The sequence below is a fragment of the Tribolium madens genome, unplaced genomic scaffold (genome assembly GCF_015345945.1).
Source record: "Tribolium madens isolate multiple individuals breed KSU strain unplaced genomic scaffold, Tmad_KSU_1.1 Scaffold_96;HRSCAF=242;Tcas5.2_LG5, whole genome shotgun sequence".
Lineage (NCBI taxonomy): Eukaryota > Metazoa > Arthropoda > Insecta > Coleoptera > Tenebrionidae > Tribolium > Tribolium madens.
The window spans coordinates 15,024,271-15,037,520 of NW_025401068.1; the positions used below are offsets into that span (position 1 = coordinate 15,024,271).

The following is a 13,250-nucleotide window of genomic DNA, read 5'->3' on the forward strand; positions in this document are numbered from 1 at the left end:
ACTCACACAGCGGCCACCTCTAGTGCTTCCCCGTTGAAAATAATGCATTTTCGATGTTTCTTTTGCGCAAATCTACAAATTCAATGCACCAAACCAACAACAGAGTGACGTAAAATACTGTGGGGAAGAGCAGTGACCCCTCCTTGGCGAAACAGTGGTCGTCTCCAGCGAAACCGAAGTCGGCATACAGACTGTTAATCCGCTCGCGAGCACCAAGCCGGTCCCACGTATCATACATGAAGTAATTTCATTACGAACAACTTGTCTCGATTACGCGCTTTGATCATATTTCAACGCCTCTTCCATCACTGATCTCACTCAAAATGTTTTAGACGTTACTCGCAAACAAACTGGCCTATTTCTACTTTTTTTTTATTTTGGTGAATTATCTGTGTTGTGAAATGTTTGTTATTTTCATCGCCGCTGCTGTTTTGAGCACAGTGACTGCAGATTCTTCCGGTAAGTCACAACATGTCATCATTGCGTATTTTATTTTTTAATTACTTTTTATTTTAAATCATGCCAGGAGAAAATATCGAGCTTAAAGCTCGCTAAAACTTTTGGTTCATCTATTTTGCAACAATCAAAATGAAAGTTTTTTTGGACAGACTGGTGCTTAACACACTTTACTTGGGTGTATTTAAGGGAACACAATTAAAACTTTCTGTTCATAATACTACAACTTAAATGGAATAAGAAAGTAGTTTATAATAATTAAAGACAATTTTTCAAATGTCATGCCCAGATAAGAAATAGGTGGCCATTTCACATTTATAGATAAGTAGGTGTTGATAGTTAAATTCCGGCTTGGATAGTAATTAATGCTAGAAGAGCTTTAAGTTTTTTAATTATTTTGTGTCTAGTATTTATTAATTAAATGTAGTTGAATGACAATAAACTAATTTTCTTTAATATTTCACAAGAATGTTTATTTAGTCTGCGATCATTCACTGAGAATAACTAATTTCTTAGTGTAGCCAAAATAATTTTATCAAACCAAAATTAACTTCATAATTTCAAATTGTTGGATAAAAATACATCAGCTTCTGAAAACTATTTAAACAGATGCGTTGAAATAAAGGAAAGTCTTATTGTATAAGAAAAAAATTACTTTATGAAAGCGTAAAAAAAGCAGTAACGCAACATTATACATGGTGTCCCAGCAAGTTGAAAAAGTCCATTAGTGACCTTTAAATTGTGAAATTAAAAAATATATATATAGGACATAGATAGATACTAATCTAGTCTATCGCTTAAAATTATTTTAAACTATACAGCGTGTCTCAAAAATAAGTTACAATACAAAGTTGTGTTTTTTTAAATGAAACACTATATGTTTTTATGACAATGTTTTAAGCTAAACTTTTATTGGTCGATTTTGCTTAGTTTTAAAAATAAGACGGTTTTTTTGACGAAAACATGCACTTTTTAAAAATTTATTACACAAAAACTAAGACATATGAAATATTTTTTTTACTACCGCAAAGAAGAAGGTACAAGCTATAAGGTTGTAACATTTCTTTAGTGTATTGCATTTGTAAAGATAAAAAATGAAGGCGTTAAAAGTTCAATAACTTAACACCCTATTTATTGTTTTTGCATTTAAAAGATTATTAAATTGTCTTTCTAAAATTATTTACTTTTAAGTGTTTATAATCAATAACTAAAAAGGTATTTAACGTTAAACATTAAAAAAAATACTATTGTTTCAGTAACCAAAAAGTGCAAAAATAAAAAATAGGGTTAACATTTAAATGTTTTAAGTTATTTAACTTTTAACAAACTCTCTGATTTATTAACATTTACAAATGCAAAACACTAAAAATTTGCTACAGCTTTAAATTCTGTACTTTCTTCTTTGCAGAGGTAAAAAAAATTGTTCTAGCTGTCTTAGTTTTTGTGTAATAAATTTTTAAAAAGTGCATGTTTTCCTCAAAAAAGACGTCTTACTTCTAAAACTAAGCAAAATCGACTAATAAAAGTTTAGCGTAAAAACATTGTTTTAAAAGACTACATCCAAAAATGCCAAGAAACATACGCTGTTTCATTTAAAAAAACACAAGTTTGTATCATAACTTATTTTTGGGACATGCTGTATGGTTGAAAATAATTTTAAGTGATGCACTAGAAGAATTTTACCATTAAAAGGTCACTAATGGACTTTTTTAACACTCTGTATAACCCTCTTGTTGTAAAATTAGAAAAAGTGTGTATAAATGCATGAAATGAAACTTCTAAATTCGCACAAAATAAAGCCAACAGGATTTAATTGAATTACAATCTGTTAAAAACAATTGTTTTAACTTCCGCTAAAGAGAAAACTTTATTCTTTAGACTGGCGGAATTTTATAATGTTGTGAATTAAAGCGATCAAATGAGGTAATTAAAAATGGCGGAAAAAATTAAATTACCGGCGATGCCAAAAAACGGGATTTTTGGTTTGATTAATTAAAATGTTAAAAAATGCTACTTTATTTGCTATTTTCCATTGCTTCGAGAAAAAATGTGTTTCTATTTATCATAAAAATATGTCCGTTTTTTGTAATAGATATAAAGAAAAGATTAAAATTAATTGAACATTAAAAATAATCGAATCTAATTATACATATTTAATTTTTTAACATATTATCTAATTATTATATTACCTATTAAATTGAAACATCACTTTATTAAGTTCTAACGTATACAAAAATAAATCAAATCTTTTAATTCATTTCAGTAATTACGTGATAGTATTTAACTTTTAATTCAACAAATTGTGGAGACAATTTTTATTGATGGAGTGACAATTGAAACTTTACATCTTCTTCAACGTATTGAAAAGCTTTTCATTTTTGTGTCAATTAAATTTGATAAACATGATCAACAATTGTTGAAGAATCGGTGAAGAATCGATGTAGAATGATTTGTGGTTGATTTTCAGACTTTAAATTATTATAGTTCACGTAGTTCATGATATTGAGAAATTGAAATTAGCGTTCGTTAAGTGAAAATAATTGTGAGTTATTTGAAATGAACAATAGGTAGTGTAAAGAAATGAAACGAAGTAACGACTTTCTCGTAATAATAATCCTAATCTTTCTCATCTTTTCCGAATTTATAAATTAATTATTTAAACAATGGGCAAAATGAAATCACTGAACCATTGTACATTCTTGTGGAAGGCCACCGTCGGACAAATGAGATTGTTATACAAAACCTACAACGCGACTAATAACTGTTTCTAACATTGCTAACGGGAGAGCATGAAAAAAGGACCATTATCTTATGTGTATTATCCGTTATAATGAAAGCTGATAAGCGTTACATATCCCTCCAATCGTCCTAACACTCCAACGGTGATTTTATTTCGCTTAATTGTCACTAGCACTTGTCCTCACACCATATGATTGATGCAACCTTAATTAACGTTTCACTAACGGTAGGACTGCGCAAAAACAATTACCACAACTTATCCTAACCAGGTTACCTTATTCACTTTTACACCGTGACAAATGCATTAGTTCAACTAACAAAATCGAATTATTTTTTCCAGGCATCAAAAACCTCGCCGGTGAACCGGATTATAGACAAGTCCGGCTGCACTGGGAAGTTGATGATGATTCACAAAGCGAATTTCAAGTCCGGTATTGTGAACTCCAGACGTGGGGTGCACACAGATGTCGGACTCAAATGGTGAATGAATCTGAAGAGAATGAAGTGGACGAGCAGGCGAAGGGCTATAGTGTCGAAGTCAAAGGGCTTAGGATGGCCACCACGTACTCGTTTGAGGTCAAAAGGGCCAAGGAGAGGGAGGATAGGGCCGAAGGCGATGACAAAGACGAAAATACCATTGTGATACCCACCAAAGGATGTACGTATTATCGTATCAAGAAATTACTCCCTAGGATTTAGGGATATTCATGGATAGGTTGCCATAAATTTGGTTGGTTTGTAGTGACAAACACAAGTTTAGGTTAAGTCACCTGTCAGCTTCTTGTACAGGGTGGGGCATCGGTTAGGCGCAGAAAAAAATACCCACTTCTAATTAAATAAAATTGTTGAATTTTTTCACACTTACTTGGGCATTAGTAAGGTACATTCTCTAATTTTTTGGTAATTTTTCATTTACAAACAAAGCCAAAAAAAATAAAAAGTAATTTTCTCCCAAAAAGTTTAATTCTAATTTTTATACTGACCTACGCAGATTCACTTCCTACAATTGTTTACAAAATCAGATAAAAAAAATACCAATTAGATTTTGAATTAAACGCAATTTTCCATTTAGTGTAAAAACTTTATAGGTAAATTAACAAAAAGTATTCATAAAACACACAAAACTGTTACGGACTCATTTATTATCAAAAAAAATTAGAAAAATTCTCAAAAAACATGAAAAACGTAATTTTCCTAAAAATTTAAATCCTAGCTGGTAATTTCTTGTTGACAAATCTGTAATAGTCGTAAAACCTAAACTGTCTTCACAAAAAAGAACAATAATTAAAAATACAGCTCATAAATCAGCACACTAGCATTATGTGCTTATTAGCTAGCTACTGAAGGAGAATTTATTAGCAAAAATTGTAAATTTTGAAGTAATTTTTTCTATAACAGTAATTTTTTGTAAAATTCACACGTCTATTAGCTGAAGGATTAACCCAGTTGCTTTACTCATGCTGTTAACTGATTATATTATGCGCGATTAGAATTGCAAAGCTTTGACTGGGTACATTTATCCACAGTCACGCATATGATTTAATCAATGTGTCTTTAGGTTAACTTGAAGTTGAGTTACATTCCATTACACCAAATAAATTTAAATTTCAATAAGTTTGTTTGTGTTAAGTTTTTTAATCCCTTTTTGGGATTTTAGAATAAAGCATGTGACTTTCACAGAACAGCATCATCAGATGCTGCAAAATAACGTTTTAGAATGGTTTTATGCAGCTATTATCTGCATGGACGATAATAATATACGTCTTCAACTGTTCTTCAACATTAGGTCAGAATAATTGAAACTTTTTCTTATTGTTCCTTGGAGACTTGGTGAACAGTTACCTTAAAGATGTGATTATATTAATCATACAAATTGCCCTCGTCATTCTGTCCTACGCTAGAGGTAAATAACTAAATTAATTAGCAATCTCACACCTATTATCACGAAGGTAATTATAAAACGAAAAAATAATAAGAAAAGTCAAAAATTATATTGGTTAATGCAAGACGTCAATATTTTAAAAATTGTTGAAAGAAGGATTTTAGTATTTAAACAAGCCGAAAAATTACAGAATTAAGCCAAAAAGCTTGCCATTTTTGCTGGTTTTTGGATTATTTTGAATCACAAAATTGTTCATTACGGCCCTGATGTGGTTCAAATTGATCTAAATTTTACACTGATTGTATATAAAGAACCAATCTGTGGAATTGTGTGCACTTATATGAACTTTTGAAATTTTTTTTCGAAGATTTATATTTTTTTTTTGAAAGATTTGCCAAATAAAAGCTAAAACCGCTAAAAGCGACTCGATCGGTATTTTTGAATCAAAGATAGAGCAAAATACAAATTTTAGTACACAATAAATGAACTTAATTCACAGTGTTATGTAAATCTAAGAAAAATGTCAAAATTTGACAGTTTGGACATTTGACAGTAAAGAAAATTAATTAACGTTTATTCTTCAAATAATATTTTAACTATACCTAAAATCGAAGAAGCCGATTTTTAAAACAAAATTTTTAATTATTTTTCTTTTTCTTGTCGAAAAATCTAAGACGTGTTCTGATAAGTTGATTTTAAAAGACGTAATTGTTTGGCTAACGATCGAACAATGACACTCAACTTTAACCTATTAAATAATTTTTTACTTTTTATTGGTCTAATAATCGAAAGTGCATGATTCATATTGGCTCTAGGGTTAGCTCCACCCATTGTGCAAAATTAGATCCAATTAAAGTAAGATAACTCACACTAAACGCTGATTTGTTATAAAAATCGATTCAGAATTCAATAAGTATTCACGATTTTTTAAATGGGTGGAGTTACTTATCGTTGCTAGGTTTTTGTCGGATTTTGGCCAATAAGAAATAAAAACCGGTTTGTTCTCACCTTAGTGGTAATTACGTGAATGGGAAATGATTATTATTGGCCCTTGTAATCGGAATTAACAGATGTGTCCAACCAATCAAATCCAAGATTTTGCAAAAACCTCACCGATTATTCATAAAAAACTGTTTTAATATAATTCGAATTTGCTTTGAAAAAACTCAAAAATAATTAATTTAAAATAATTTTTCCAATTAACGACGAAAAATTAATGTTAGATAAGGGGCTTTTTCGTCAATTTTTTTCTTAGTGGGTTCCAAAAAAAATGCAGATTAAAGCTTTAATGTGACTCTAAAAAATTTCGTTTGATTTTCTTGAAGAGTGAGCGACATTGTCGCGAAATGTCAACAACTGTCAGAAGTGTCAGACTGAATGATTGAAATCCAACGCACTCTTAGTAATTTTTTTAAAACGTTAATTTAGGCACTTTTAGACCTTTTTTCTCTATGAAACTCTTCCACTTTGTAGAATTGTGATTGAATTTTTGTTTTTTACTTTCACTCAATCTTCACCTTTTGCCGTTTTCTATTTTTAGTGTTTCCAAATTTTCCAACAATTTTCAGGAAAAAACAATTGCTATCGCATGACAAAGATGGTTAAATTAACGTTTTACACGGGTGTGAGAGCGTTCAAGCTATCACGTTTTAGTAAGGTATAAAAAATAATCGTATTTAAAACAAAACTATTTTGATTAAAAATTTTAGTAAAAAAACGAGCACTTCATATGCAACTACCTCGCGTCTCACAGAAAAATGCTATGTAAGGTAAGATACCAGGAACATGGAAAAAATGTTAAAAAATATCTCTAAAAATTTCTAAGTTATGAGAGTTTAAATTTTGACTCTATTTATTTCTATTGAAAAGATAATTTTCCATTTTTTTTACTACAGGCTCTTAAAAGAGGAAACTATCTGTTTAATATTATTTGTGGCTTCTACTGGCAAAATTTTTGTATCTTTACTAAATAATTATAAAAAAAACATACAAGATCATCAGTATCATTAAATAGAAATAAAATTGCTTAAATTGCTTTATTTTGAAAAAAACTCTTATTCAAGCCAGTATTTGGTTGAAATACTTTGATTCAGGTTGATTCCCGTCTTTAAATTGAGCCAAAACGATTGAAAATATCATAATATTGAAAATTCACAAAATATCGAATTAATTCTGCATTAAAATCGAGAAAAATTGAATTGAAAATACCTAAAATTGCTTTATTCTGAAAGAAAACCCTTATTCAAGGTAGTATTTGGTTGAAATACTTTGATTCAGGTTGATTCCCGGCTTAAAATTGAGCTAAATTGATTGAAAATATCACAAATTGTTTTATTTCAGTCTAAAATTGAGATTGAAGCAATTATTTTTATAAAATACATTAATTTTGAATTAATTTCTGTATTAAAATCGCGAAATTAAATTAAAAATAGCTCAAATTGCTTTATTTTTGATGAAAACTCTAATTCAAACCATTAGTTTGTGGAAATACTTTGATTCAGATTGATTTTCTGCTTAAAATTGAGCCAAATCGATTCAAAATATTACAAATTGCTTTATTTAATCCTAAAATTGAGACTGAAGAAATTATTTTTATAAAATACATTAATTGATTTTGAGAGTGTGAGCCACATTGACGCGAAATGTCACATTAAATGATTGAAATTCAACGCACTCTTGGTCAAGGTTTTTTTAAACCTACTTTTAGGCCTTTCTTTTTGTCTATAAAACTCTACTAGTTTGTTGAATTATGATTGAATTTTTGTTTTTTTACTTTCACTCAATCTCCACTTTTGCCGTTTTCTGCTTTTAGTGCTTTCAATTTTCCAACGAAAAAAACAATTACTAATGTGCGAGAGAAATGGTTAAATTAATTTTTACACGGGATGAGAGCGTTGGAGCTATCATGTTTTAGTAAGGTATAAAAATGTCAAATATCAAAAAATAAATGTCTAATTTTTTCCATGTTTCTGGTATCTTAACTTACTTCAAATTTTTCTTTTGGTCGCGAGTTCTGACACACCCTGTATAAGTGTTACTTTTATTTTACATAACAAAATAACTAATAAGAACAGTTTCGTACAACAACTTTTAGCTTTGAAAAAAATACATTCTTGTAATGGGTGATAAAAAATCTCATTTTGTAGTTTCCGCTAAGGCGACGCAGTGCCTTCCTCATGCCAGTGAGATCGAAGTATCAACAGGTCCGTACTTCGGCGGGCGCATCGCCGTGGAGGCGGCAGACGGGGAGAGGTGCGCCCTAGACGGCGAGGCCAGCAGCCCCCGAGACACCTACACCCTCCGCATCAACCACACGGAATGCGGCAGCCAAGTGAACGAGACCACAGTGGCAACTTTCGTTATCGTCCAAGAAAACCTCCCAATTTTGACCCACAGCACGAGGAGATTCCTCGTGTTGTGCTCGTACCAACCGGAAACTCTCACCGTACGTGCCGGAATAAATTTACCAACGGGACATTCCGGTCGTGGCCAGGCACATATGGCCCCGGTGCCATACGAAGAAGACAACACGCTTGGGAGAAGAGGTCGCAACTTCCGAACTGGTAGATTACTACAAAAACCTGAAGCGCTAGGTGAGTAAAACCAGTATACAAACTACAGGCTGTTCCGTCTAAACCCCACATTAAATGTATTTGGAGTTGTATTTGGAATAATCGTATTTATTTGAAAATTGGTACATGGCCATAAACCATTAAGTTCTCATAAATGAAAATATTTTCAAGATGGCGGCACTTCCGGTTATACCGGAAGTCGGTCTCAACTCTCTTATTTTAAACGGAAAGCTATATTTTTTACTGCGTTTTTGGATTAATCGGATTATTTTAAGGGAGTTTTCATCAGCTTTCCCTATACCCAAATTTAGCCGTTTTTGAAATATTTAGAGTTTTTCAAAAATTTTTGGATCTGCACCTTACATTTTAAAAATCAGTAACTCTGCTATTTTTTAAAATTTTAAATTCGTTTATTGGCGTTTGAAAGAGAAAGTTTAGATATTTCTTTCGGTGTTTTCAAATTTTGAAAAAAGAATTAACAAACGCTTAAATTTTAAGGTTACTTTTGTAATAATCCAAATAGCCATAACTAAGGCTCGGATTATATGCACGAAAAATCCGTAAAATATGCGCATATATATGCTCGTATTTTTACAAAAATATGCACAAAATATTAAGAAATATGCTTGAATATATGCCAAAGATGCATCGATATGCAAAACTTTTAACAATAAAAATCGAAGTTGGAATAAATTTTTATCCTCGAGTACACTAAAGTATTAAACTATTTATTTTTTTAAAAACTAATTGATGAATTAAATATTTTATCAAGAATAAAATTTTTCGAATTTTTTGTTTTTGTTTTTGAGTTCTACACAAATTTTATTTTTTTTAAATAGCAACCCACTAAAAACAATGTTTTGTATACTCTCCCAAAAACAACTCGGTTAGAGACTATCTACTTTTTATTAATTAAAAAAAATACATAAATTACAATTTTGACAAAAAAATCGCATAACTCAAAGCAAAACAAAATTTCGTTTTGAAAATACGATCAGATTTTTTATATTACTTTATTTTATATTAATTATTATTTTCCAGAGGCAAATAATTAAAAAAAAACCGTTTGGTTCTAAACTTCATATTCACCCTGTATAAAATGAATTTAAAAAGGAAACACTCAGCAGGATAGTAATTCTTTGAGTCCGGCTTACGAATTACTGGTTGTTTTCACTTTAACATATTTTGTAATCGGATCATTTTTCTTAAATTGGCCAATTTTTAACTTGAACTGAAATTTTTAATCGAAAATTTATGATTTGAAGAAAATATGCACAAATATACAGTATTTCCTAAAATATGCTCGAAGTTGCCAAAATATGCATTTTTTATTTGGCTTATTTTAATCAAAAAACATTAGATATGCATAGAAAACTTACAATTTTGTTGATATAGCTCTTAATAACAAATATGCATTTTGCATAATCCGAGCCTTAGCCATAACTCAATTTTTCCAAATGAAATACCCCTATTTTTATTTTATTAAATTGAAGAGAATTTAATTCTGCATCGATCTGTATTAACATTCCCTATACCAAAATTTATTAATTTTTAAGTTATGGTAAGTCTGTCGAAAATCTATTACGTTTTAGTATAGTTTGCCATGGAAATCAAAAATGTCAAAATTGTTTCTCAATAAACGTCGACAGTGACTTATTATTTGACAAATAGTGCCAAAATATGGAGAGTCAAAGCTACTCAAACTTAGATTTAATTAATTTATTTTGTATTTATGGAGAGTGTAACAAAATTATGATGTCGTTCATTAAACAAAAATAAATTTTTCTCACTTGTTAGCTTTAAATAATGATCGCATGGTAGAACCTATCAATATTAATTAAGTTTGCATAACTTTGATTCTTAATATTTTGGCACTATTTGTCAAATAATAAGTCACTGTTGACGTTTGTTTAGAGAAAATTTTGACATTTTTGATTTCCATAGTAAACTATGTGAAAATGGGTGTGGCTAGTAATAAATTGTCTGTAACAAAAAGTCCATAACTTGAAAATTATTAAATTTAGGTATAGGGAATGTTAATATAGATCAATGCACAATTAATGTCTCTTAGTAAAATAAAAATTGGGGTATTTCATTTGAAAAAATTGAGTTATGGGTATTTGAATTATTACAAATTTTGGGATATGTTATTCATTTTTTCAAAATTTAAAAACACCAGAAAAAGGATCTAGGCTTCCTCTTTCAAACGCCAAAAAAACGAATTCAAAATCTTAAAAAACGACAGAGTTACCGATTTTTAAAGTGTGAGGTGCAGATCCAAAAATTTTTGAAAAACTCCAAATATTTCAAAAACGGCTAAATTTAGGTATAGGGAAAGCTGATCAAAACTCCCTTAAAATAACCCAATTAATCCAAAAACGCAGTAAAAAATATACCTTTCCATTTGAAATAAGAAAGTTGAGACCGGCTTCCGGTATAAGCGGAAGTGCCGCCATCTTGAAAATATTTTCATTTAGGAGGACTTAATGGTTTAAGGCTATGTACCAATTTTCAAATAAATACGATTATTCCAACTCCCAATACTTCTAATGTGGGGTTTAGACGGAACATCCTGTATAATCGAGAAAATTCGTGACTGGCTTACTTAGCAGGCGAGAAAGTTTCGACGTCGTCACACTCCAATTGTTTTAACATCGCAATGAATCATGAGGATTTATTTATATTATGTTGAGTTATTCGTAATAAATTATGCATTACGCGGAATGAAGGAAAGTTTATCTGAAGAACGCAGCTTTTCTGTGTCAGTAAAAAACGAGTTTGTTGTCATTAAATCAACGAAAGTGATCCTTACTGATCATTTTTTCTGAAAGAATTCCTTTTTTTTTCAGTAAAAGAAGAAACCAAAATCTCGGAAAATTTATCCAAAACAAACGCCGTCCCCGTCATCGTAATAGCAATGCTATCAATTGCTGGAGTTATCGGTATCATCGCTATTGCTATAAAAATCACCAACAAGAAGCTTCTTGAAGACTTGGACAACATTTCTATCGCTTCCGAGGTGACTACTAGTAGTTGCAGCACATCACCAGACAGCGAAATATCTTGCCACAGCCAACCCCGATCTGTGATACATGTATAACATGATCACTCATGCATTAAACAACTAGTACCAAGTGTGATTACAATTTGAATAAACTAATTTATATTTCTATTTTGGGTATTTGTTAATGCAATTGCGTATTCTTCTCATATACTAGGTGTTTGCGTGATTCTTTTATAAGAGGATATTCGAGGAAAAACACCATGTATAGTATGCAATTGGTTATTTATTTTTCTATTCCTTATACTATATACAAATAAACTTTGACAAAAATAAGTGTTTTCATTTAGTCTAGCATAATAACCTTCTTCTCGAAATTAAGTTGCGGATTTGGGAACACAAAACTTTTCATATTTTCGTTAAGTTCCTCAAGCGCCAACTGCGCTTGGAGCCTCATAATGTCGTCCTTATCGTTATAATAAATCTCTTTGAGAGTCCTGTAAATTGGCAAGATTTCTTCCTTAAGAAAAGATATCATTTCGCTTTGAAGTCCAACAAACAACTGTCTTATAACCGTAACGGCAGCACGTCGTGCCTCTACGGCCTTATCTGTCGCTACTATTGCGTGAACACACACCAAAACCTGGCATAAATGCAAATATGATAATTAGAATTCTGGCCAGATAACAGCATTCCGCTATGTATTCACACCCAACACCAACATACCTCAGTTACTATCGTTCCCAGCTTGTAATTAAGCACTCTACACACTTCCCCTAAATTCGATAAGCTGGACGCTCGGATCAGGTGGTCGTCGTCCTTTGTTCCCGACAGGAATGTGTTCAAGAGGAGGGCCTTGTATTTAGGGGCCATTTCGCCTGAAATTGCACGTTTGAGACACATCCTGCGATCCCCTTAACTACTCAAAATTTTCAAATAACACAAAGTCATGAAAAATTAATTCCAAATAATGAAACAAAAAATTTTCTTAAATTTTTGATTTTAGAAAGGCTGTAACTCATCGAAAAATGGTCGTATGTGTTTTGAAATCTTTTGTCAATTTTTTTTCTGTGCAACGGTTATCACGCAATTCCAAGTACGAGTAATAGCGCGAAAAAAATTCTAAATTTTTATGATTTTGTTTTTAGTCTACGGACGTAGAGAATTTTTTTTTAGTTAAGTCAATGAATAGGTGTTCGTTTACCTTTAATATGCTTTTTTGACGTTCATTTTACGTCAATTTATCGCTCAGATATATGACTTTTATTTTGTACTCAATGTTAAAGAATGCTTTTATCAACTAATTTTAGTAGATAAAGTAGATAGTCTTTTATCGTCTTGTGAAATAAGGTAATTTTTATCTACTGTTTATATTCAAGAAATTCTGGTAGGTGAGTACAAAATAAAATGAAATATTATACACGACGATAAAGATTGTTTATCTACTAGTGAAAAAAGTCCACTCGTGATTTCGTCACTCGTAAACTTAATCTTTTCACTCGTAGATAAACAATTTCTTTATCGTCTTGTATAATAAATACCTATAAATGAAAAACTTTTTTTGAAAAAAATGAAAAAAATTAAAAAAAAAAAGAAAAAA

General features: G+C 30.7%; 2 protein-coding genes across 2 annotated transcripts in view; one reads left to right on the forward strand and one right to left on the reverse strand.

Moving 5' to 3' along the window:
- The first annotated feature begins 168 nt into the window (after positions 1-168).
- LOC123012956 lies at positions 169-11,821 on the forward strand. Its single transcript, XM_044411203.1, has 4 exons — positions 169-459; positions 3,536-3,853; positions 8,224-8,670; positions 11,499-11,821. The coding sequence occupies exons 1-4, from the start codon at positions 402-404 to the stop codon at positions 11,747-11,749; spliced, it is 1,074 nt and encodes a 357-aa protein (XP_044267138.1). The 5' UTR covers positions 169-401; the 3' UTR covers positions 11,750-11,821.
- A 101-nt stretch (positions 11,822-11,922) lies between these two features.
- The window catches only part of LOC123012955 (transport and Golgi organization protein 6 homolog), a 6,986-nt gene continuing 5,658 nt past the window's right edge, over positions 11,923-13,250 (reverse strand). Inside the window, exons 4-5 of the mRNA XM_044411202.1 lie at positions 12,377-12,528; positions 11,923-12,293 (exon numbers count right to left, since the gene is read on the reverse strand). Coding sequence (XP_044267137.1) covers positions 11,997-12,293; positions 12,377-12,528 — 449 coding nt within the window. The 3' untranslated portion in view covers positions 11,923-11,996. The remainder of the gene's footprint in view (positions 12,294-12,376; positions 12,529-13,250) is intronic.

Coding starts and splice junctions, on each gene's coding strand:
- LOC123012956 (XM_044411203.1), top strand. CDS start 402: ATGTTTGTTATTTTCATCGCCGCTGCTGTTTTGAGCACAGTGACTGCA. Junction 460..3,535: donor AGTGACTGCAGATTCTTCCG/GTAAGTCACAAC, acceptor TATTTTTTCCAG/GCATCAAAAACCTCGCCGGT. Junction 3,854..8,223: donor TGTGATACCCACCAAAGGAT/GTACGTATTATC, acceptor CTCATTTTGTAG/TTTCCGCTAAGGCGACGCAG.